Genomic DNA, 27,192 nt, shown 5'->3' with positions numbered 1-27,192 from the left:
ATTATATTTTTAATGACTTTACGTGTGTATTATAATGTTGAAACAAGCAATTTTTAAAATTTAGTTGGAACCTTAGTAATTATTGGCTATCTGTTACAAGAGAAAGTAGGCTTCGCTAGACTGTACCGCCTTTTTAATATTGGATACTTCAAACAATTATTATGAACCGGCTTTCTTCGCCTAGACGAGAAATGCAACTACAAGTTATTTTAATAGCATTGTCTCAAAAGGTGCAATACTACGAATGAAGTTTAATTCATAAATTTATGTTTACATAAATTGACGTTGTACTCAATGTTGGAACTATCTCGAAAAGTAACGTTAGGTCAATACAGCTAGTTAGGAATAACTGCTGTCTATGAAATCCAAAGTTTTTTTTTATTTAATTTATTGCCCTATCACGTAGTATTTTGAATTCTTAACATACGACATTATTAATAGTAATGTTTCTGGAGTGTCATAGCCAGTTATTTATTGCATAAAACAATGAGCCGCGTAATTGTATTTGTAAAACATCATTGTTTACTTTGAAAAAAAAAGTTTTGTCGAAATTAAAACAAATTTAAAATATCCTTATTCAAGTAGGCATTTACACTCAGTTTTGAATAGTCAATTATTTTTAATTTTATTAGAAGACATTCAGTCCATGAGTAAGCTTCTACCATTTCCGAACGCCTATTTGCTCAGAAGAGTCTGCAAGAAAGAAATTAAAGTTGTTTTTTTTTCATCACTTGCCTTTAAATGACTAACACCAGCAAAAACTATAAATGCGTAATTATAATCTATGCATTGTCTCTCGGAAGTCAGCATGAAATAGTTTATTTACAAAAATCTTACTACAGGTATAACTAAATAAAATGATCAACAGCATCTTATCTTGTAAACCAAAGATAACTGCGTTTTAGTCAGTTTAGCGACCTTTCGTTCGTAAACTTTCTAGCCTAGTATTGCTAATTATTTATAATTTCCTTACAGCTTAAATTACCTTCTCATTTGTTGTAGGTTTCTTATATAAGAGATCGTCCTAACCGCGAAAACATTTCCTGCCTCTAAATAATTATCTATTAGTAGTTAACACCCAATAAAACAACCGTACTATGACTTAACACTTCCAAAGTCACAAAAATTTATAACCTTGAGTGTGGAACTGCCTTGGATAAGACATAGCTAACACCAACTCCGACCTGTTTTTTGCCTCGCCATTTATGTTAGCAAAAAAAAAATTAAATTCGTGGATTACACATTGTCATTCATTTTAGTTCCGAAGTGACTTCGCTGAGCCTGTGACACCCTTCTACGCCGCAAACAGACAGACTTTTAGCGGTTTCGATTTCACCGCACCGTTACTGTCCTGCGTGTTCAATTTCTTGCTCAACACAAGTAACGATTGACGATTAAAGCTCGAAACGATTAAATATAAAAAATGCAAACTTACGTTTTCACCGCATTCTTTTGACAGCTATTACACAATTAAAAAAGAATGTTAATGTCATATTACGTATAGCAGCACCCAACTACTTATCCATTTTATTGTTAAAATGGGCCAACATAAGAAGCCGAAAATTGTCTAATATTATTAATTGTACCACAACAACGAGACAAACTATTTATTTTCTATCAAGAATTTATCTATCGATACATCGCTTCGATCACCCCTAGGTTTAGAAGACAATAGGAGGCCCAGTTACCTGCTCAGGTTTTTAATATGGTTATTGAACATGCGCCTATCATCAACTGTGAGGCCTGACATCCGGACCTCCCTAGTTCAACTAAGTGCCTCCTATACTCAGTAATGGGTTGTTGTACTTCAGCTTATTGACTAGCACCATTACCTATGTTTTGTGAGGGGCGAACCTAAGCTTGTTTCTGCCGCCCAATTCTTGAACACGGGCGAGAACCTCATTGGCCCTAAACGAGTCTTGAGCTTTCTGCCCGAGAAGACGGTCATCTTTTGCATCTATCTACCGGCCTCCGGTCTTTTTTCTAGTCGCAACTGTCGAATAATAATATGGTGTAGCCGTAACTTTACGGTGGTAAAGTAAAGAGTGACCGCTTCACTGTACGTCTTTTGTAAAATAGACTGGACTATAAGTAAGGTTCATGCACACCTAATTTTTCAATGTTGACATTCAAAGATATTTAATACTTTATTGATGAACGATATGCTTGTGTCTCGCTGTCTGAACTGGCGGACATGGTTAATGGCGGCACTCTATTCGCAGCGCTCCCTGCCATGCCACGGTCATATTTATAGTTTTTACCACAAGCTTGGCTCTAACTATAAGCAGGAACACGCTTTTTATCCCACTATCCGATAAGTGATACGATGATGGTTTCGCAGGTCCGTAGTAGAGTTTAGCGATGCAGTTCTTATCTACATCTTTTGTCACTCAAGCAAGCTATATCAGTAACATAAATGTTTAGCAATTTTCTGATCATTCATTAAGAATTTTCGGTCTTCAGGCCATTTTACAGCAATGTTACAAGGACCATTAATTTTATAAATTTTGATAATGGCTGGCTTTTAGTTTAATTTTAAATTATTTCCAAAATTATTTTACATTAATAATAAAAGAAAGAAATGTTAAAACATCTTGTTTTAACATTTGTTAATCTATTTGTCACACTTAAAAATACTACTTTCGTTATAGACTTGACTAAAGCTGCAGTGGATTAATTCCAAAATATATATATGAAATATATATCGCGTAAGACAAGATAGAAGAGGTACTACGTAATAAACACAAAGCACGTCAAATACACGTTAAACTGGCAAGCCGCGGACTCGACGATGGTAGATCGATAGACACATACTTGGCTAGCGGGACTGGATCGATGTGCCGTGGGTGGACTGGCCGAGCATTTCCTTTTTCTGCCGCCCTCCAAACTAACTGTACCAAATACCAGCACACGACCAGTTCACGTCGATTTATAAGGGCAGAGGCCCTGCTATTACGAGATCTGTAGTACCTATTTACTTTATACACTAGTGATTTAATTCAGTGATAAATATTTTGTTTATACAATTACCTTTACGATTTTATAATTTCAATGCCTCTTGCTATGCATTTTTACGTATACATGATTGTATTGAAGAAAACAAATCAAGTTTTTATTTAATTTAAATAATAAAACTTTTCATTAAGGTATATTTGTTAAAACAATCAATATTTCATAATTTTATAAGTTTCACCCGTTGAGTTTTAAAAAATGTTTATGTTGCTATTGCGTTATAAACATTAATTCAATATGAAGTTGCTTGCGTACTCCAACTAAATAATGTTATTTATCACATTATAAACAATGTCGTACAAAACTGTGCTTTTAGAGTATTTTGTGATCAGAATAAATTAATTTATAAGAGTCGTTTATATCCAGCGTACTTCCTTACGACAACGTCTAGCAGGCGTAAGTAATAAATATCCCACCTCCGGATCCTACAGCAGTGCATTGAATGCAAATCAACTGGGAATATGTATTCCTATATAACCCATGTGGGTTATCGGGGCTCGATGCAGCGTCTGCCGCGGTGGCGCCGGCGCCAATGCACCCAGCACATTTACACCTGTTGCAACATTCTTTGAAAGATTTCGTTTAATACCAGAAAGTAAATATCAGTAACTTCACATCTGCGCTCATAACTTTAAACATGAGATTTGTTTCATGTCTATGAAGCATGCAAGCATTCATTGTCTATGAAGCTTGCAAACCGAAACACGGTATTGCTTCAACACCGTCATTTCAACCGTAGGAGGTCCACTACAGGACGTGGGCCTGTCTTGTAGATGTCCAATAAGACGAATTGTAAGTAGCCTGTTTAAGCCCGCAGTTGAAACGTTAGGGCGTTCACCCATAAGAACAGACGAACTTGTTAAGGTGATATTTAATATTTATACGTTACTATTTAAAAAGGAGAATTGAGCGCCGCGAAGATATCAAAGGCTTCTAGCAAGAGAGACCTTCTAGCAATAAATTTAATAAAAAGAAATGCATTTCTAGTAAAAGGTACTTGATATTTACTGTGACATTAGCTGAGCAAGCAAAACATTCTAATATTCAAATTTTGTGCCACTTTACGAACGATTAGGCAGTGGTTTAATAATTGGTTAGTTATTATTAAATTAAATTTTGATTATGACATTCTGTCATACACATATGGTATTATTATATAGAAAAAGAGTTTTGATTTGTTTTTATCGTTTTATTAACTAAGCGAAGAAGTTCCTCCGTGTATTACTTGAAAAAAAACTAAAATTTCCGAACTTTATTTACACCGCATTAATGGTTAGTTCTATGTCATTGATCGAATCTGTAAAGATAATATATATCTACGAACGACTGCGTCGTATTATGGCAAATATATCCACGGCTCATCCATCTGAGACACACATTTAACACTGTAAACCTTTTGAAGTTGTTTTCGAAAAATCTTTTTTTAAACTAAAAATGAATCGTCATTATGAAATCGCTGGTAGAATATATTCATAATGACAAAGCAGAGAAACATTTGAACTGTATAAATTACGGAAAATATTCGTCGGTACTTCATAAAATCGTCTCCTCATTTATTGAGAATCATGACCAGTTCCGCCCTATCCATGGTTCTATTTTAATTTTCGTGTTGGGGAATGCGTGACAAAAATCGATATCGGGATTAGTTCAGTTCTGATCTGATCGGAGTGTGTTTTTTATAATTATAATCGGTAATAGTAATTACCATAGGTACGAGTAGGAAATGATGACAAACCGCCGCGTTCACGGGCACCTGCGCCGGATACAGTTGTGTTATGCCTTACGGTTTCACGCGTATATGGTGCTTTAAATCTTGATTCGCGCAACATCTTGTTCGCCGTGCTATATTCACAACTTTACATCAAAGTGCGTGTGCTTCGCAAAGCAATCAAGTTGTACACGGCATTTGTTCAATTTAATTCGTAGTGTTACTACTTCTTTGGTTCTTCCAACGTAATTATAGTTTACGGTATTATTTTTGTTTTTGTATCTATTATGTTTTGTATTTAGTGGAAGCCATCTTGGGGAACCGTCGCCACTTCTGGCAAACAAAAATGCGTTCAATGTAAGGGTCGTACAGACGCTCTTCTTTTCTGTAGTTACTAATGAAAAAAACTTCAAAAACAAAAGCATAGCACAAGGAGGCGCCGGTCATATAAGACCTTTTCTAAAAGAATCATGGCTAGTTAACTAGTCATAAAAATAAAATGTCGAAACCTTAAAAGTTGAATTTACAACGACGAACTGCTTTCATAACAATGTGCGAAGAAGGAACATGGCATGTGCCTCCAGGTGTGTATGAAGTACCATTTACATAGCGCCGAAACAAACACGGTATTTCGACTTTTATCAAAATTGACAAAATTACCCTGGCACTCACGCTACCTCGTCTCGTTTCCTTGTAACTAATGGAGGCACACAATGTTTTTTTCGCTTTAGCGTTCATGAGGATGATTATGACATCACGAATTTATCATATGCTAGCTTAACGTGGAATTAGCAGAGAATACTTGTATTGAATTATATCTGGATTAACAATTATTAGCATAATCTGTTTTTCATACTTCGATATGGTCATGTGTCGTTAATCATTTATGTTAACTGTGATGTGAATGTAAAATAAGTATTAAGCTGTACCTTACCATTTTATAATTATGCATATGTGTGTATATATATATGTATATATATATATATATATATATATATATATATATGTATATGGATAATTATTAGACCTTAACCTCGTGGGGATCTTTCAGAATATACCTTGCAGTATGCGTCTATCAGCTGATATGGTGATGATAAACCTAGAGTTCATAATTATTTCCTTTTGTGTATCATAAATATTGTGAAAGTTGTACTCATCTTAAATAAAAAGTGCATCAGAAACTTGTTACTACGCTTAATTATACCATTTAATGCATCTGCTTCTGGTGTACTCTTCTAAAAAAAAGGAATAAATTCATATTTGTTATATTACTTCCATCCAAAACACTAGATCGTTAGTTATACTGTTGAAACTACAAACAGGCGTTTTTAATTACACTAACTATGGCATCCTATAATATATTTTATAAGAAGTCAAAGCTACATTTATATGATGAAATTGTGCCTTGCAGATCCGAGGGGCTGGGGCTTTATTTTCATCATGATTTGCAAGAGCTAAATTTTACCATTCTATGACACATAATCTAATATTATTTGGACTAGTTTTATAATAGATGTTTTCTTAAAGTAACACCATTAAGGCTCCCTGCGGTTATGGCCCATATTATAGCAGAAAAAAGTACAAAGACAAAAGGAGGACGCCAAATAAAGCATAGTACCCTGTCAAGTGGCAAAAGAGAACATCAAAGATATTGGTTCCAAACTTTCTTATTTAACAAAAAGGTTCGCGGAATTTATACAAATGGCCTCGCAGCTAGCACTCCCGTCTCAGCGCCTTTTTATAGACGGATCACTACACAATGGGCCGGACGTGCGGAGCACTAATAAGGGTTTCCTTTGAACCAGTTGCTTCTACAATAACAACTCGATCGATTGTTGACGTAACTGCTCCCTTGCGCGCTAGGTAGCCGTAACCGGGTACTTTAGGACGTGCTAACGAAATGCACCGTCCGCGAGCGTTATTGGTTCAAGTACGCAGAATTTGACGCGGGTTTCGTTATTCGAGGAACGATGACGACTATAACTTTGAGTGCCCAGTGATATTGCATTACCATGTTATGTAGATAGTAAAATCATGAACTCTGTATATTTTACCCTAGTTTATATTCTTATAATTAAAGTTTGATTACTTATAGTGTATTAAAAAAGTTTGTTGCTTCTTATAAACACTGAGAAAATATTATAAACTTTACTGTTATTTAATTATTTGATATATTCTATCGAAAACATTTACGCAATTCGTGACGGGATTTTCAATATTTTTCGTTTTACCGGCGCGCGGTTCGCGTGGACTGCTGCGGTCGGCGCGGGGCTCTACTGCCATCCACTGCATTAAGCCGTTAATGAATAGCTTCCTCGTAATCAGCCTGCACTCGTAGTGTACTCATTAACTTGCCTCATAATAAACCACACGAATATCACTAGAAAATGCTGATTTTCATGACCTCTCATAATACATAAATTTATTATAGTACGGTTATATTGATTGTGAAGGTGAAGAAAAACTACTTTATATACATATTTTTTTTTATTGATTTTCAATTAAGTTGGCCGTAAGAAGCTGCAACATGACACGTCTTATAGGAGAAAACGAGCGTAAGCCATTTTTATTAGTTGTTATTTTATCTTTGATTGGGAAAAACAAGATATAGTTTCCATTAAATTTATTACATTTCAAATCAAGAATGTATTCACGTGAAACATGAATTTTTCCTTGACATATTTCTCTCGTGGCGCGTATTACGCGAGCAACGATAATTTATTTATATCCGAAATAAACCAGCGGGTTGGCAGTTGCCGCGATCAGACATTTTGTTTACTAAAATCTTCTAATTACCATCATAAATGTCAAAACTGGTTTACAATATGCAACGGAATATTTGAACAAGCAAGATTTACACGAGCCTACAATAATAAACGTACGCGTTTACTGTTTTATCAGACATTGCTGATACCCAAGGCTTCTGTCAGAGAGGGTACGGACTGCACTCCACCTCGTGGGCCAGTAGTCTATTTGGTAACTTTGTTCTTACACTACTAGGGTATTTTAACATTATAAAACAACAAGATAGTATAAGATCAAATAATGCTGTTATTGCGCAATTTCTGTACATGTTATACGTTTCATACAGAGTGTAATACAAAACTAAAAAATCCTGTTCAAAACCGAACTTCACTAGATTACCACCGATTTGCTCTCATTTGACGATGAGTATTACATATCATTTACCTTTCAATATTACTTTTTTTACGTTTGATGTTATTTACATCACATGGTTGACTGACTGCGTAATTTTTTTCTTAAAACTCAAAAAAACCCGCTTATTTCTTCCTGTATAACCTTAAGGAATTTCAAAAGAATACTTATAAAGAGACATATAAATGACTTTTTAATCATTTCTGGTTGCCCTCGCAACCTTCATCTATATCAGGTATTGTAGCATTTTTATGTAGCTCTTTTAAGCTACACAATGAGCGACATGAACAAACCATTCATAATTCATAATATTGTTAAACGCCCTATTTATTACACAAAATGATTTTACCCATGGCTTTGAACCACGAAACCACGTGCAGAGTATTTAATTGATTTTTCTGTGGGCGTTAAATAATACGTCTGAATGTATGTGAAGTAGCTACATCTTTTTAAAATCTGTAATGCTTGCAGAGTAAATTCTAGCTAAAGAAATGTACTACTAGATATTAAGATATACTACAGAATGAAAACGATAATATTTTAACAATCTTTGGCTTTTGGTGAACGTGTGATTACATTCCACCCTATTCCGTCACGCCAGTAGAAGGGTATTGTAAAGATCAATTGAGGTAAGTTTGTTAGAAATGCGTCGCGTGTTCTTTAATACGATTACTTTGAAAATTTTACTATTTAACATTGTTTACATGCATTACATGTAACTTACACGCCGGGTGTCCTATCTATTTTTACATACATATTTTTCATTTTTTGCGTGGTGAGACTGACTTCATCTAAAATGTAAATGCAATATTTAATATGTATGTATGTACGATGGCATACCGTTAAACCTAAAACTCGTTATATTCATTATATTATTTAGCCCTATTCCTCGACGAATATATTTAGTCTGGCCATAAATACTGTTTTAATTAAAAATATACAAAATTTTAATTCGGAATCTGTTATTTTAATGATTTTTTATTGTGTTTTCTTACTTCCGCGACAGTATACCTGTAAAATATTTTTTGTGATATTAAGATAAAAGAGTGATAAGGAAATCCGAGTGGCTTTGATAGCATTACATAAAGTGGATAGTGTACCAAATATAATTATTAAAAATCTCTATAAGCTAGCTTGTATTAGTCCAATATTTGTGCACTGGGTTGTTTATAGGTATAAAGAAACCTCCTCTGTTTGTGACAGTAAAAGATTTGGCCATCCATGTAATGTTCGTACGAAAAAGGCGATCAAAGCAGCAAGGGAAAGAATTCAAAGAAATCTTGTCCGAAAGCAGAAGTTTTTATCCCTACAGTCGAAGATAGCACCAAGACCGTGTCGCGAAATTAATAGATAACTAAGGACCTGCAGACTTAATAAATGTATTTAAATGAATCTATTCTCCTTTTCTACGTTGGTTTGAGCACGATTATAAGAGGTTGTTCCATATTCATAAGCGCGCGATGTCAAAAATAGTATCACTTGAGCTTTGACGTCAAACTATGAAGATATATATATTTATCAACGTAGTCAACTACAATGTTGTAAAACCTCTTCAGAAATCGCGCAGATATCTGCAAGTGCAGTGGTTGGGGCGGTCTGAAAATAAAAGGTGCACTTATTATAAACGTATAAAGAGCACTAATTACGTTAATTTCACGTATGAAATGGATTAGCCTTAATGATAATAATTAAATATCGAAATAAATATCTGGGTGTTTCCGCAGCAAGAAATTTGATGTAGCGAGAAACGTTTCCTTTGTAAATAATCGAATTAGAAGCAAAACGTTATTCGGTAACGAGTAGCGGTGTCGTGTTGAGCGCGTCGTATTTCATGGAACATCACGCGCACAACACCGCTCCGTCGACGAGATGCGCAGTCGTGTATGCAAAATTGCATTCCTCGCCTGCACCGGATCGTGCTGCGGATTCTAATATCCACTTTCCCCCTTTCCTGCTCAATCTCGCCGGGAATGCGAAGAAAAAGTGCAATGTTCACGCATGACTACTGACGTCACGCTACACCGCGGTGTCCCGTTCGCCCAAGATTCGATCCGCAAGACAGCCTCACTTTATATGTGTTTTACTTTAACATTTTTTTATAAATGATATCTGTAATTTCGATTAAAATAAACCTTGTTTTTTTTTAGTTTCCACATAAATTATTTTTTAATTCCTTGTTGCCTCCCTAAGTGCGTACGACGAGCTTTACAGACATGTCTCTTATAAAATTCATAAATACAAATAGTTAATTTTTAATACTACCGGGATATTGTCGAGTTGATACTAGTGAGAAGGTCTTGCTCTGTTAATCTGGTTGTCCATTGTAGCGTCTAGGTCATTTACCTTTCGTCGGACGAAACCAACGGTTGTAATATTATACAAATGTGTAAACAAACAATATTCATTCAACTTAATCGCAGGTATAATGTACCTTTACGGACCGGATCATAGATGCATAAAGCAACGAATAACGAAGTTTTTTTTATAAGGATTTGTTTCGTGGCACTGTACAACAATAAAAAATAGATAAATAATTATGACAAAACGCATTTTCACATTCGTATCTATTTGTCTAAAATATTACTGTACATCGAATACATCAAAAATACGCGTTAATTAAAAAATAACTATAATAATAAACTTTTTAAACGTGTCTGTTTTTTTTTTTTTTTTTAAATTGGCTAAACTTTTTAAATACAAATATGTAACGTTTGCAAAATATTTACGTTCAGTAATATCCCCCACACCAATGCAACGTGTTATAATGCACTGTTCACAGTTGCAGCAATCTACAATCAGCTCAGATCATAAAATTTCATGCCGGCATAAAATAGTCCATTTGCTGATTTCTTTTTAATTGTGTTCTTTGGAAATCCACGTCGCAAGCCTAATATGGGTTTTAAATACTGATACTATTGCAAAAATAACGATTTCAAGTTTTAACATTTAGTTAGTATTACGTTTTTATTCCATTAATTATAGAACTTTACCGCGACACCTATTTACTATAAAAGTTTATGTAAACTATTCGCATTCTCACCAAATAGTTCGATAAAAATAGTTTACTTTTAATATCGAACGGTACAAAAAAACGAACGATATTTGATTGTGCATAAGAGACTTTTCGTACTTATGTAAATCAGCGTCTGTTTCTGCCACCAAAGAGTCCAATTTTTACGTGCGATAATTCGATGCCTTTGGAATAAAGCCACCCTGCGTCTTAAGGCGCGCATATGCAATGCGCAAGCATCTGCGAACCTACTTGTAAACCTGGGTCGCCCTGCAGTGTAATGAACCCGAAGTAATACAAATTGATAAATAGAGATCGGTTGCATTGAGTACGGTCCACGTCGCTTCTATTTTTAATTCTCTAAAGACCAGTTGACCAGTACATTGTGTACTCTGTCTGCTCTCGTTATTTTTCTGCAAAATCGTAGGGTCCGCTAGCGCGTGCTCGTGGTGTGACAGGTGTCGCAGCAGCAAGCGGTCCGCATATCTCACCGCCCGCCGACCCACATCCAAGCGATCGCGCCGCATTCCTAACGCTAAGGTCGACTGCTTGTCGACCGAACACGAATTGTATATTTGCGATACTAAAAACGCTAGCGACAATCAAACACTATTTAATTACACATTGCCACCGCCGGCTTGACATTTCAGAACGATACAATCACTTATTGACTACTCTTTAATTTTATCTTAAATTTCCCATCCCAGAATCCCTTTTTGCTGCTTTTCTAATTTCGGGGTTCCTTAAATATAAACGTTAAAAATAGATTTAGATTTAATACGGAAAATTGAGTTAGGAATATTCTTATAAGCATTCTTATAAGAAATACATTACGATACACGTATACCGAACAAAAAACGTTTACTCCTTTTCATATCATGATCGCAATTAACTCATTCTATTGTTCTCATACTACTAGCCAAGGAATGCCAATTTACACCTAAATTAACTGCAAGCAACGTTGAGCGATTGAGGAGGGCCAATGTCCAACTGTGGACGTCTTACGGCTAAAATTATGTTGATGTTAATGGTCGTTTCGCTGGTCTTTTTTGTGTTAACCGGATCGACTCAAATTCGAACAAGTGGTACTTGCTTACAGCACCAGCACGCTTCACAGAACGAGTCGCAGGTGTCGCCTCTTGACCCCGACTTTATGTCGAACAAAAGGCCTTACGGACGGAAATCTCTGACCAGAAAAACGGAACGTATCTGTTAATCCCATTATACTATTGTAATAAAACAGTAAAGAATTACCTTCAGGTATTATAAAAATAGTTTTGTAAGCCGCTTTAATATGAAAAGAATATATAAGTAAATTCAATAATATCACTCGCATTGTGCAACCTGGTTGTAGTGAACGCAAGCGAGTACACAGAAGGTCTTTGTATATAATACGAGTAGTTGCTTATGCAATTTTTTTTCATTTATATAAACTCAACAAAAACAGTTTTAGCGGACATTGACATACCACAGAAATTTTGTTATTTATGCTGGTAATGATATTCATTAAAAATAAAATTTAAGCTAAGAATAATTATCATAAATTCACAATTACATCAACCATGCCAACTCAAATAAACGGGCGACTTTATTGATTATTTTTAAAAGTCCTATCGCAGAAGCAATCATGCAAATTTCTTTTTGTGTAACGACGTGAAAAGTGCTGAGTAGTGTAGGTAGTTGTGTAACCGAATATAGCACTTTTACTGCGTGATGGTCCTTGTTGTTGTGATTAAATTTATATCAGAAATAATAGATATATTCTCTTATAGAATAGTGGTAATACAGAATATATAAATGTATATAAGTATAGATAACGCCTTATTTTTTTTGTATTTAAGGTAATCGTTACTTGAAAGAAATTACAAATTCTATCCGTTACATACATCAAAACGATTGTTTGTATTTAAGTTTGTAATTTCTACATTATTAGTATTATTTTATTTATATTTACCATTTATTACGAGGAATAAGTTAATGTTTGCGTTTCCTACACTGTGTCTATACATGTGTATGTTAGGGATCACGACACTCACGAAAGAATTTCCTCGTTGATTTTAGTTTTTTTTATTCCACTTTGGAACTAATTATGTGATATCACCGGCCATATAATCGGTACATCGACTCGAAACCGTGTCGTCAACACGTAGTTTGAACGAGTATAAATTCAATAAAAGGAGCCACAAACAATTATTCCCTTCCTATGTATTATTAATATGAACTTATCAATTCTCCAGGATAGAGGTGGTTATATTATTGGCATAGCACCATTTCAGTAGTAAATGTTAGTTACCTTGAGTAAATAGTTTACAGTACTAGAAAACACAATTAAATAATAAAAAGAAACCATTAAAAGTTTAGAAAACCTTGCCACGCCTCTTATATCAAAAACTCTTATATGAAAACAATTCTGAAACAGTATCAAAATATCCCATTTTTTTTCATTAATATGCATTTACAACCAAAATGCGAGGTACGTGTATAAAACTTCGAAAATTCACGAGTGTTCAAAAATAATTTTAGAAGGTCTATTTTTTCTTTCAAAATAATCCCCTTTAGATCTTATATTCTTGTGTCAACGTTTTTTCAATCCTCGAAGCACTCCAATTTTATTTTGTGATGTTCAGCTCCTCTTTCTATGCCATCTTTATCCTCTCAATCGCAGCACAGCATCGTCTTTTCATTATCATTTTCGATTTTAGAAAAAGCTGGGGAATAGGATGGCTATGCCATCATCAGTGTTCGTGTGATTGTGTTGTCATGGTACAAGCCAATTTTTTTCTTCAACAAATCCGGGCATTTCTGACCGATTGCTCCTTGCAAATTGCGCACTTACAGGTAGTCTTCGTTATTGATCGGTCTACCCTATAACAAGAACTGCTAATGCTCCCCGCCCATGCAACCGGAGAAAACTACGAACTATACCTTGACATTCAACCGAATTATTTTCGTTCTTGACTCATGCGGCAGCTTCCATTGGGATGTGTGAGCTTAGGTGGGCGCGTCATAACTATAAACCGATTATTCGTCATCAGTTATATGCTTTGGAGTAATTTTGAGTTTTGCAGACAGAGCCCAACAGCTTTAAAGCCCTGTTTTTGTTCGAAGTTGAGAAATATTGATACGAATTACGCAGCGAATTGGCGCAAATCATTGGTAAACAGCAAATAACAAGAGCCAATCAGTGCATTTATATCTTCAGCAACTTCTTTAACTGTAGTTCGACAATTAGCCAATATTATTTGAATAATTATTTAATATTTATTTTTCAATATTTTCGTCTACCCACTATCTGTTGACAAAAATATTAATAAAAACGTTTTCAGAGTTATTATTTATAGGGCTATTTATATCATTTGTTTACAAAAATAAGTTCTCCATTTTCTCACTACAACACTTTAGTAATTATGTAATAATACTGTCGTTATTTATATGTGCAATTTATAATATATATATTTATCGTATATATCATAACTTACATGTTTTGATTGCCGTGAAATGATTGACAGATAAGGACAAGTATTTTAATTTACACTGAGCTTTGTTGTGAGCAATTAGGTTATTTATTTTATTAGTCAATTATGATCTTCTAGGTTTAGAACCAGCTAAGCAACGTTAAATTGAATAAAGTGATTAACTTTAGTTTGCTATCATTTCCAGGCTAGTCTACGGCAGTTGGACCTGTCGCTGCTGTCGGAGCTATGGTCCCTCAGCGAGGCTATGGCGGCGTGGCGCCGGCAGCTTGAGCGCGCGCCACGCCTGCGTCCCGCGCCGCCGCCCCCGCATTACCTGCGCACTTAGTGCCTTGGCCCTGCTTTCACTTCCATCCACCGAAATCATTTTGTTTTAAGTACAACCTAGCTTACTAAATCCTGTTTTAAAAAACAAAACATCAATGCTTTTAAAATAAAAAAAACCACTTTAAACATCCAAAGAATTGCGCGAAATACCTATAACTAAAGTTGAGTAAAAACTACTGCGGTATAGGTATCGTTGTAAAGAATAATTAGTTTCTTATCCTTTTATACAGGAGAAAGAAAATTTTCACAAGTATTTTACTATTTCTGTGCAAGCTATTATCTATTAAACTTGCAGTGTTTTAATAGACAACTAGCAACCTAGGTACCTGACTAATCAAATAGTGTAATATAGCATTCTTAAGTAATCCACAGATTACTACAGGATTTGGGAGGCGAACTGTTGAAGTAGAACCAACCTATCACTAATATAAAACATTAAAAAATAAAGTGTGATTAATGTGTGTTATGTATATGGTGTGAATTATATAATAAGTTTCATTGTTAATTTTTTTTTATTAAATAGTAAAAACATATTTGTTTTCTTTATTTCATGTTAATAATTCATTTTAGCTCTATCCTGTCCAACTTTCTAGATTGACATTGATTCCAAATAATTCTTTTTTTTTTCCTTTTATAAACGAAGCATTGGACCTTTGTCTCGTTTGATGTCGAAGTTTACTATGTTACATATCTATAAGAAACCTATTCACTCTTGTCTCGAAGACTCCTTAGTGATAGTTGTCTGGAAACAGTGCAATTCGCACTATAAAATTATTAGCGAAACGCTCAGTGCGGGTAGAAGGGATTTCAACCTTGTACGGATGTCGTGAATCCGTGCGTCTGGACAACAAGACGCAATGGAAGAAAAGAGATGAAGCAATTATTTGGCGTAATTCTGACGCACCCTCTCCAAGATGCAGTGTTAAGAATACCGATAAACTGGCAACTTTTCGCCAATGCTTCAAGGTTAGAGCAAACTAAAGCACCATTACCAATCAGCCTCTTATCTTGTCCCAGTATGGAGTTTAAAGCTTCGAGCTGGCACTTCGCCGGCCCATTCCACAAATGGCTTAAGTAATTTACACATGATCTGATCTGTTCTACGTACAGACTTAAGAGTTATCTTGGTGTGTCCGATTTCGGCGAAGTCCGTACTGCCGTTCAATGCGAAAATTATTGGCTTCGAGTTAGGTCAGGAGTCAACTATTCAGTACACGTTCCATAGTCTTGCAGAATATTGACGTAATAGAAATGGAGTGATAATTAGAGGGGTCGCCACGAGTTCTTTTCTTGGGCAAAGGTTGCAAGCTTCCAAGATTTCGGTACTTGACCAATCTTAAGGGAGAGCGTGAGCGAAACAAGCGTGTTAAAATTGACACAAGCTCAGGAGCATAGGGCTTTAGAACAATGGCTGGTATTCCATTAGAGCAACTAGCTTTGTTCATATCTAGGCGGGGCAGAGTTCTGCGTACGACAGCCTGGCGGATGTGATTTTCCAGTGACGAGGTATCGCACCGGCCGCATCTAGACGAGAATTTTCCGCGAAGAGTTAGGCAAACATTTCTACTTTTTCCGTGCGGTGTGAGCCAATTACCCGTCTTGTTTTAACAGCGGAGGCACAGAATATCGATAGAAATTCGCTTCAACTAGACCAAAGACTAAAACGCTTTGCTACCCGCAAGATATCAAGCAAGTTTGATCCCTATTTGGCTGAATTGTCGAAGTAAGACATCTTATGAACTTTTTTGCAGATCTTGGCATTCCTGTTAGAAGCTTTCTTATTTTTGCGAATGTCCTTAACTTTGAGGGATAAAGCATTACTTAGGCCAGGTATGCTTCATGTTTTTGCGCTTCAACGCGTCCACATTCAGCTCACAAACTATGGGCGAGCTTAATAGGATTGTAGCAGATCGGCAAATAGAATAAAATAAGCCATTACTTGAAGTGTGGATCTGTTGTCAGTAGATCTAAGCAATTAGCTGTATATCCGTTAATATCGGGTACCCTTGTAGCCCCTTGGACCAACTGAGTTAAGGCAAGTTTGCGCGTTTGTCTTCCAGAATGTCAGTGAAGGGTTATGGGAAAACCGGGCGTTAAAATCCCCTAGTAGCACGAGTTGAGCAGAAGGGGTGCACATACAGATATCGAATGAGCTTATTTTTCGTCTGATCACCAATGTGCGATCGATAAACACGGGCATAGAGAATCTCCATTATATCTGTGTCCATCAGGACTCATATCACTGAGAAACTGGAGTTCTCAATCTGTTGTAGTTATCGTTCTGTCGTAGATGCCCTATGATACATTCATAATATGTAAAGAAAAACTTTAATAATACGAGTACAAAAAACTTAATGATCATAATTTCAGCCGCAGCATGTCCTCTGCTGGACATTGGCCTCCCCCCGGGATTTCTCATAAGACTGGCGTGTATCAGAGTGTTCCGACGTCCTTAACAATGTCTTTTGTTTACATTGTGGGTGGATGTCCTACACTGAGCTTGCCCGTCCATAATATCCACTCCAGAAGCATAAAGCCCTAGGGGCCGACTATTCTGCACGCTAGACGATCTGCCTACAGCCACTTTAACTTGCCAGTTCGCTGGAGTTTGTTAATAACTTACGGTACGGTTCTCCTCATTCCTAATTAAACCTCACAAAGAAATCCAGCGACACTTCAAGATTTTATGTCATCGCCTATTTATTTAGATTAATATCGTATTGTTTATTTATTCTCAAATTTGCATCACAAATGTAACAGCGTCGATCTTGTTTGTCCATATATATATTTTTCCTATCTAGATGTTTAAGACACTCTTTTAAGTAATCTGAACTTGGGACACATAGTTATCACAGTTTCGGTTCATAGTTGCCGCATTCTTTGAGCTCCTATTATTTCGATTTTTTCAGCCACAATTCTTTTTACCTTACTTCTTCTAAAAGTCGATTGCAGAATGGTAATAAGATGAAGGATTAAATCTAAGAATTAATTCAAAATCACTAAAGCACAGTCTACTGCTGAGCGTGGAAGGACCATGTAGCCATGTAATTTTAACAATACGAACATTCCATGTGAAAAAGCCATGCGGTATGCTTCACACTATAGCGTTCAAGTAAGTACCTGCTAAAGTACTCTTAACGTCTTTCCAAAATAAGAATTAAACTTTAAAAACCCTTTATTTCATTTTCCTGTAATCCAAAAAAGATTCTAAAACGTACTGTTACCAATATGCTTTCATAAATTTGTGTTCATCGTACAATATAACAAATGCAATTTTAAAAGAGACTTTTGACCAGCGCGCGTACATGTCGACCAAATTTCAAAACTAGTTATTAATTTTGGTTTCCTTTGCCATTTTAGCTTATTTATGACGAAACAAAAATTATATTATTTATTTTTTTCATATATAATACTTACTATAAGTCCACTCAAACCTGTATTACGTTTTTATTATACACAAGGCTGAAGTAAAAAAGATTCCGGTCAATATTGAAATTATACTGAGGAATTCGACAGGGTTAATATTGAGTTTGCCGTTGTAATAAACAATATTTTTTTTAATTTTTCAGGAAAAACAAATAAATGTAATGAATTAACTTTAAGCAAAATAAATACTGTAGCCTTATGTAGATGTATGTAGATTCACTTTTAATGTTTTAAAATTTCTTAGATTTAATCTGTGCCATTTTATTTATGTCAACACTCGCGAGGTAAGTATCCGAAACTTAACCACTATATTAAAAAATACATATGTCAAATAATCAAGAGACCTGTCACCACAAAATTTTAAAAATTTTATTAGTAGAGTACGTTATTTACAATTAATAAGGGAGTTATTTGTTAAACAACAACTGCAACCGATGTCAGGGAGCTCGCTGCAAACCAATCAAACGCCTAAAGACGAACATACGTCAACAAAAATACCGGATTCTGTTAAGGTAAATAGGAAAAAAAGTTAATTAACAAAATCCTTGTTTACGAAATATATTTAAATTTTCATTATTAACTTACAGAAAATTATATCAATGGAAAAAGAAAACGAAACAAACGCTAATCGAAAGTCAAGAATTGATCTCAATGCACTACCAACACGCCAGTACCTAGACCAAACCGTTGTTCCTATTTTATTACAAGGACTGTCAGCTTTAGCCAAAGAGAGACCGCCAGACCCCATAAACTACTTAGCAGCCTATTTACTTAAGAATAAGGCTACTTTTGATAATAATAATTCTGCTTCAAATAATAACCCAACACCAAATCCACAAACATAAATAAATTTAGATTTAGCTAGTATAATGTCCTCATAGCAAAACGTATTTTGAACAACCAATGATACTGGAAATCAGTCTTCTTTTATTCTAATTATTATTATTTTAAATTTCTTCTTGTATGTTAGTCACTTATTAGCATATATGTAAATGTTTATACTTCCAGAATGTTTTAGTATTTACGTCGTATCTATTTAACTGTATCTATTAGTTTAAAATATAACTGATGTAATAAAATATTTCACATTTCTTTAATTTCATTAAATTGTAAAATCTCTTTACAATCAAAAAGTGCTTGCTTGAATACTGTTGTTCTAAGGTTTCCATGTAATTTACTATTTAAAACATAATAAATAATTGAGATTTGATAAGTAATTTTTTAATTAAGACTTAAATTTTATTAAATATATTCATCTTTCATTTAGCTGCAGGACTGCCGACAGACATGGACCATGCTCATAGATTTCCAGTAGGACCAGTTAGGAGTGGTAATGACCTTAACAAGACTGTATGTCTATTTTATTGTGTTGGGTGACCATCATATGCTACAAATGCAGGTATATGGTCTCTGATAGAAATTTAAGGCCTCAGTAGGTCATCCATCTGAATGCTGTTTGATCTACCTACTGCCTGAATGACTTTAACTTTAACTATATTTGTAATAAAATAATAATTCACTGCTTGTTTTATTGCAAGGAAGTGGTACTGTAAATGTATTACTTTGTTTTTGAAGAGCTTTATATGTCATTTTATTCATGTCCATTGATCTTTAGTATACCTGTAAGTATTAGACGTTTATGCATATGAAATTGTGAAAATGTGTAAATATACTGAGACCTCTCATGTGTGTTAAACTATAATATTTAGATAATACAATGAATTTATGGCAATTTATAGAGAGTATTGTTTGTATTTGGGTTTTTTCTTTTTATATTCACTTTGTTAAAGCTTGTAGGAGGAATTCTAATATTTGTATATTAGATGTTCACAGGATGGTAGCCTAACAATTGTGCTGGAAAGACATATAGTTTGTTGGAAGCAATATAATATTTATTTATTTACTTTATTAGTGATAAACAGTAACAAAAGGCAGTAAGAATTCATAGAACAGAGGCCCGAATAATGCCTTCTCTAATATGTGTACAATAAGACACTTACTTCACTTGCTTCGATCTGATTTGTGTATATTTATAAAGTGCACCACAATATACAGAGATACCCTAAACTGTTGTCTTAGTTTTATTTGTACGGTGTAAATGAAAGAAACACTATACACTTACCTATATCAGACTAACCATAGTTAATCTATAGTAATTTGAACTGATGTTTTTTGTAAAAAAAAATTAGGTGACATGGAACAAATTTGTATGGTTTTTATCCTCAGCATGCAGCTGTAGAAAAGGAAGCAAGCAATCCCTGTTGTTGATTATAAGCAGATCTCATTTTTTATTATTAGTTTGTATCAGGGGCCGCCAAATTGCGGCTCACGTGCTACATGCGACTTTAAACTATTGTGTCGAATTATTTCTATATTAAAATTTACATTACCTATGTCAGATTCTGGAAAATCGAAACTAATTACTCGTTTGATTAGTTTAGTATATATTATTATTATTCCACCATAAAATTAACGAAATCCAAATACGGATCATAATTAATTAACCGGTATCTTAAGTATTGTTAGGAGTGCTGTCATATACTGGTGCCATTATATCTAACTTCAATACACATATTTTTTACTTTTGTTTAAATAATCTGGTTAAATATTTTTGTAAAAAAAATTCTTTTGCGTTTTTTAAATGCGTATTCATTTGCGGCTCGTAAAAAATTTCAAATTACTAAAAATGGCTCTCACTATCAGCCTGGCCACCCCTGGTACGTATCAATATATTTTTCTGAGTTCTTTTTGGAAATAATCATTTGTAAACCAATGACATTTTTCTCATCATTGATTATTACTCTTCATAACAAATTTAACTAAAAATTCATAAAAAAAATAGAAATTTTTAGGTTTTTATTGTATTGTACGCTTGTTAAAAACTGTTATTCTACATTTATATTTCGTATAAAGTTTTCAACACGTCATTTAGTCGGTTGACATGATGAACTGTAAACACTAATAGTGTAAGAAATTGTATATATTAAAAACACATAATGCGGAAATATGTATTATGTATATTAATACGTCGTATTACTCCTTTCGTTCGGGTTCTTCGAGGAATTGCTGCCGATGGAGTAACCACGAGTCGTTGTCATCCCCACCTTCGTGCTCGGACGCGACAGACGGCGGCTCGAATTGCAGTAACTCCGTTGTGACGCTCTCGTGCGAGAGCGAGGGCAGTGAGTCGTGAATGGGCAAAGGGACGGGCTCCGGCGGAAGGTATTCGGGCATGTAGGCCGTTACACTGCGAGCGCGCCACACAGCAATCTTACCTTTAATTTAAAAACGTACAGTTCTATACAAATTCAAAAATTATAATAGAGTAAAAAAATGTTCATATTTCTATTTTTTTAAATAAATTAGTAATTATAATTTTTTTATAAAATATTAAAAGTAGTGCGAGTACGAGAAAAATCAGAGTTAAGACAAAAACTGAAATAAAAAAATATCTCAAATGTTTTTCATATAAAAGTCGAACGCCTTTAGGGTTTGCAATATTGTCAACACAATTAATTTGATTTACCCAACGTTTCGTCAATTTCTATTTCTTCCTCGCCTTCGCCCAGTTTTTCTTCCTTCTGCTCTTTATCTTCTTTCTCTTCTTCCCCTTCGCCAAATTCTTCAAGTTTTGGATCTTTAATCAATTCGTAAAATCCATGTTGCATACAATTTGTATCAAAAACGAAACAGCCAGGCCCCTTAGGAAGTCCCTTTAACCAGGAACCATGAAAACGAACCCTGGGATATATTATTTGACCGGGGCCGTACATCACGCCGTCAACCCAGGTTCCCATGAATTTAACTTGATATTCTGCGAAGAAATACGTCCCCAAGCCGTGGCGTCTGCCTTTGAACCAGGCACCTTCGTAAATATCGCCATTCGGGTAATAGTATGCACCGAAACCTTGTTTTAAATCGTATCTCCAGTCGCCTTCATAACGGGAGCCATCGGGATACGTCATATGACCCACGCCGTACTTCATGGCACGGCGCCATTCACCTTTAAATATAAGTGATATGTTTGATATCTAAACAGGTCTCACACACAACTTCTGTCGTATGTAATAATATCAACATATATCTTAATAGGTACCTTCGTAGCGTGCTCCATTCTTAAAGACGTACAATCCCTTTCCGTTTCGCATGCCACGGCAATAGCAACCTTGGTAAAAATCCCCATTGGGTAACACTGCCCAACCCTCGCCGTGTCTATCACCGTCAAGATTTCGCCCTCCTACATAAATCTATATAAATAAGTAAATATTTGTTTGATCATTACAGCACTGGTAAAATAACCTAAAAGCGCCTAATGCTCCTTTCCGATTTAGTATTCAAAGTATTTGTTATTCATTATTATAAGTAAGACAAGGTAATGAATTTACGTGAGATACAATGTAATGCTCGTGTATATATATCATACACAAAAACATTTCAACAATGTTTAAAAATAAATAAATCAGAAAAATTATCATCATACATCATCAGTCCAATGATGAATAATTTATTTATATAGTAATGTAAACTATACAAATAGTATGGAAAACAGTTTATTACGCCTATTGTATCTTCGTCTTCTCCACCCTCGCCTTTAACGCCCGGCATGCTTGTTTATGCCTTAACTAAAATTAAGAAAACCACAAATTACAAATGAGTACTTTATTGCAAAGCTTTACCTGTCTTTTATAAAAAAAGTTGACAGATGTCAAACTATAGCTTTTTAAAATTGATACTATATGGCTTGCGTGCAAATCGTTTTCGTTTCGTTTATTTCCATTTTTTGGTGTTCTATAATACGCGTTGATCACATCAGTATAAGTTAAAAGAATGAGTATCTTATAAAATAAAACCATATTATTAAATAACACATACACTATTTAAAATACGCGGTCTAACATTAATACTGCCACAGCCTAATGAAAGTAATTTAATGGCGGTATGAAAAGGCACTGATCCCTTTATCTGCACCAGTAATTATAATGAATATTATGATAACAGACGTTTTTATTACAATATCCTAGTAATTTGTTATTTTCACAAAGAGTGATCACTTGTAACATTATTTACTAATTATCGTTTCTTAACAATCATAACCAGGTATACGCAATGAAAAAATAAAAAAAATAATTATAAACGTAAATAATTTATTACCAATACAGACAAGATTAATAAATTAATAAAACATCTTTTTGGAGAGAACTAAGAAATGCATACATTAATAGTGGCAGATTCGATTTCAAACAGTAATGTTATTGACTAGACAAGCGTACGTGAACGTGCGTGACGGACGTAAACTACTAAACAAACAAAGTGCAATCAATCAAAAACATTGATGTTGGCAGAGTAACAAATTTAACATCGAGAAGTAAACATTTAGCCGCCAAGGAGCAAGTTTGGTTGGTTCGTAACATATTACTACGCAAATTGGAAAACGAATCTTAACATTTTTATTGGTATTTATCTTGAAAACATTAATCATGCCTCAAAATGCTTCTTTCGACAAATAAACAAGATCTCCTAGGCTAAACCTAAACTATTGTATAACATTAACATCATCTAAAACAATTTTAAAAGGAGATAATTTTGTTGTAGTCTTAATTTCGCCAGTTTAATAACAGATTTCTTGAATGGGTTCTGATAGTAAATATGTAAATTTCTTTTATTAACCGTCTTGACTACACAAACAGTTTGTAAAAAAATATTTCAAAACAACTACCGTTTCATGTCATTGTTAAATTTGGGAAATACAGTTATGTATACAATAATACATATAGCCTCTATATTTATCTTCACATAATTAATTAAAACATATTTCCATAAAAAAGTCGAGAAGTGATTAACAAATAATTTATTCTAGTGAAACTTAATAGTCTACTTTTGTACTTATCGGTTTCATATTTTGAGAGGTCTTGTTGTCTTAGCTTGATACAGGCAAGATGAACCCGATTCACTAAAACGTTCAGTTACACTCGATTAATAAACAAGGTCAACACAAGATAACGCTTTGGTTCGCGAAAGTCGTCACTTACTGTGACCTTAATAGGGTCGGATTCCAGCCTTCATCACTTTTAACGTACTTCCGATGAATGTAGGCTCGGATAACACGAATAAATTAACAACTCGGTATTTTTGTGCGTACTAGCGAGGTTGAGCTTGGGGCGGCGCCTCTTCCAATTTGCCCCATACTACGTTACACATCTCGCGTACTAAGGCTTGTTCTCCCGTATCAAGGTCGGGCGCTGGTCTTCTTCTTTCTCTCTCTACTCTTTCTCTGACTTCCAACACCTGCAGAGCTCGCACAACTGCTTCTGGTCTCTCATTAATTGCACTGCCTACGCCTTTTTCAGCTTCCAAACGTCGCACTTTCTGCTCTAAATCTCGCACGTACTGCACCGTCCGTTCCGCAAGTTGCGGATGCGCAATGGGCAGCGCCTGATTATTAGGTCGCGGCCCTTCCTCCGCGTTAGTACCACTACTGCTGCCATCTCCGTCATCTCTCTCCCTGCCCGCCGCACGGCCGCAATTCGCGCAAGTGCTTCTTTCCCTTTCTTCGTCTAAATACAAGCATAGCTCTTTTAATTCTAAATTATCTCGAATCAATTCTTGCTGTTTATCGTCCAACTCTCTCAATTTATTTTGATAAGCGGACACTTCTTGGCGCATGACCGAGGCTGTATACCTACCGAATCGTTGCCACTCGCGCGCCAGCTTCCTGCCTTTCTGACGGTCGTCGTCAAGGAAGCAACACAAGTCACGTAGCTCTTGATTATCCTCACTCAATCGACGATTAGCTTCTTTCAGCACTTTTATTTCGTCTAATAGTGACTGAAGCTGCCGCCTCTGGTCCGTGGATGCGCGCGGTCCGTCTGTCTCGATGCGCTTCGTGAACTTTAACATATCCGCTGACCTCCTATGAATTTGTTCCTCGTCTAAATTACGCTGAGCTCTTTGTGTATCGTCTGCACTCCGCGCTCGCGCTGTCGTTTCCACCGGTTCATGCACAATAGCTTTCGTTATGATCTCTCCGCCGGGCCGCAGGACGCGCACTGCTGCTGGAGGCACAGGGTATCCTACTGGATAGCCTGGAGGGTATTTCAGGTGCGGATAACCACCTTGGTACGGGCCCGGTATCGCACTGTGTATCCCCGGAGGATACTGTAACTTGCTAGGATCGATAGCTTTATTTGTGTACGGCGGTTTGTATTCCTTTGTGGCCGCGTCTATCGTGGCTACTTTTGAGTTCGCAGCGGCGGAGGGAGGCGGATGGTAGCGCGGTGGAAAGTTGACCGGTTCGGGGCCCTGCTTACCTAGTTGTTGCTTCTGTTTATTAAACTGGCCTGCGTTCTGACTGATTGACATTGTAGTTGGAGCCGAGTCGCGGACTGTCATCAGCTCAATGGGTGCTCCACCGCGCGAACTTTTACGTTCATTTCCAATTCGACAGGACTGCGGGTGCGCAAGAGCCGCATAGGTTCAACGAATGGTCCTTGAATGAACGGAGCAGGGGAACGCCGCCGGCTGCGTGGGTTTTAGACCGTGGCATTCGCACAATAACTTCGAAGATTAACGCGAGATGTTTCTACATGCCGGCTTAATCACTTGAATGTTTTTTGTATATATAATATGATCTTTTTGCAGGACGTGAATGTTGCTTCGTGGTACTATGTGGTGTTGTGTTTTCAAAACAAGGTTATGCACAGCGGAACGGGGAGGCGCTCGGGCGCGTGGCTCGGACTGGCTCGGCCGGAGTTACCAGCGCGAAGGCTGTCTGTGTGTCGCGCCGTCCTGCTCTGCCGCGCTCTCCCTCTTACTTGCGCGCACGCACACAACTAAACAACAATCGTTCACTTTTCTATACACGAACTACAGCCTTCCATGTACCATCTCTAGGATTCCGCCATTCTATTCGTAGTTGAACAAAAGCTATACAAATTCATAGTAAATATCTTAGTTAATCTTAGAATTCTATTTTAAAATAGATTTTTTGTTTACGTAAAAATGGGATTTTTGTAGTAAATATATAAAATTTCTTGCTTACCTACAAATAAAAAAAAGCATTTAGTTCCAATTTTTACGTTATAAAATATTGAGCAGAAATCTGCAAATGTTATCGGAAACATGAATCTACAAAACTTACTACACCAGATTTGTAGCAACGGTCGTTTCTACGAAAAAATAATTCGAAATAGTAAGAAAAAGTACTTGCAACTAGCTTTCACCAAGCCTGTCATAATAACGATTATGACATACACGAATAATCGACTTTTGCAAACTTCTGAAGATTGATGCATACCTGTCGAAAAAACTATCCAGATTTTGAGTGCAAATATTATCTAAAAGACCTTGAGACGATTATCGAGCTTTAAGCGCGCGCATTCTGTCACATTAGAAATGTTGGGCAAAACATCGTCGGATTCAAAGTTTGTAGTACTGTAGACCTAGTCAGAACCTACCATTAAATTCTTGTTGGTGAAAAAGACATTACGTTTGGTTTGCCCGGGAATGATTGCTTAACTTGGGCCGAATTCTCATGCTTGTCAAAGGAGCAAAATCGACCGACATTCAAACGCCACTCGGAACCTTTACAAACCTAACGCAGCGCTTCCATCATTTACATCTGGACACAATCGGACCACTGCCTTATGGCAAGGGCAGTCAATATTGATTAATCGATATCGTTGACAATGAGCACTGAAACGTTTCACAGGAATATGATTTCTCGATTCGAAGTACCCCCTTTACTACTAGTGATAAGGGTCGCCAAATCGAATCAGCTCTTTTTCGGTTTTTTCTTCAACTTTGCTATATTAGACGAGTTCGTATCATCGCCAATGGTTTAGTCGAACGTATGCACCGGCAATTAAAAGCGGCATTGATGTATCAAGTATCCTGGTATGAAGCCCTGCCTGTCGTACTACTAGGAAGTGAAGGCTCGTGGCCTTGAAAGAGGATGTCCATTGCTCACTTGCCGAGTAATCTAAGACGAACCGCTTTGTCTGATCATGGCAGATTTACGACTTGTCGCCACGCCTAGACACGGTCAACGACCCGTTTTCGTCTGTAAAGATCTTGAGTCCGTA

General features: G+C 35.9%; 3 protein-coding genes across 3 annotated transcripts in view; 1 reads left to right on the top strand and 2 right to left on the bottom strand.

Annotated features, from left to right (window-relative positions):
- LOC137932698 (anaphase-promoting complex subunit 11-like) overlaps positions 1 to 15,219 on the top strand; it is a 50,909-nt gene extending 35,690 nt beyond the window's left edge. The window contains exon 3 of the mRNA XM_068776344.1: positions 14,547 to 15,219. Coding sequence (XP_068632445.1) covers positions 14,547 to 14,687 — 141 coding nt within the window. The 3' untranslated portion in view covers positions 14,688 to 15,219. The remainder of the gene's footprint in view (positions 1 to 14,546) is intronic.
- A 5,898-nt stretch (positions 15,220 to 21,117) lies between these two features.
- Positions 21,118 to 22,764, bottom strand: LOC137933005 (radial spoke head 1 homolog). Its single transcript, XM_068776731.1, has 4 exons — positions 22,670 to 22,764; positions 22,209 to 22,359; positions 21,639 to 22,115; positions 21,118 to 21,387 (listed from the first exon to the last, which is right to left on the bottom strand). Exons 1-4 carry the CDS (start codon positions 22,715 to 22,717, stop codon positions 21,146 to 21,148), a joined length of 918 nt encoding a protein of 305 aa, XP_068632832.1. The 5' UTR covers positions 22,718 to 22,764; the 3' UTR covers positions 21,118 to 21,145.
- Positions 22,765 to 23,272: 508 nt separating this feature from the next.
- Ccdc85 (coiled-coil domain-containing protein 85) lies at positions 23,273 to 25,827 on the bottom strand. Its single transcript, XM_068776497.1, has one exon. The coding sequence runs from the start codon at positions 25,499 to 25,501 to the stop codon at positions 24,251 to 24,253; it is 1,251 nt and encodes a 416-aa protein (XP_068632598.1). The 5' UTR covers positions 25,502 to 25,827; the 3' UTR covers positions 23,273 to 24,250.
- Positions 25,828 to 27,192: the final 1,365 nt, after the last annotated feature.

The sequence above is a fragment of the Battus philenor genome, unplaced genomic scaffold (assembly GCF_028537555.1).
Source record: "Battus philenor isolate CCGP_79_NKW_IND1 unplaced genomic scaffold, ilBatPhil1.0.hap1 SCAF_12, whole genome shotgun sequence".
Taxonomy (NCBI): domain Eukaryota; kingdom Metazoa; phylum Arthropoda; class Insecta; order Lepidoptera; family Papilionidae; genus Battus; species Battus philenor.
Note: the sequence above shows the minus strand (reverse complement) of the source record. Positions and strands in the feature narration are given on the sequence as shown.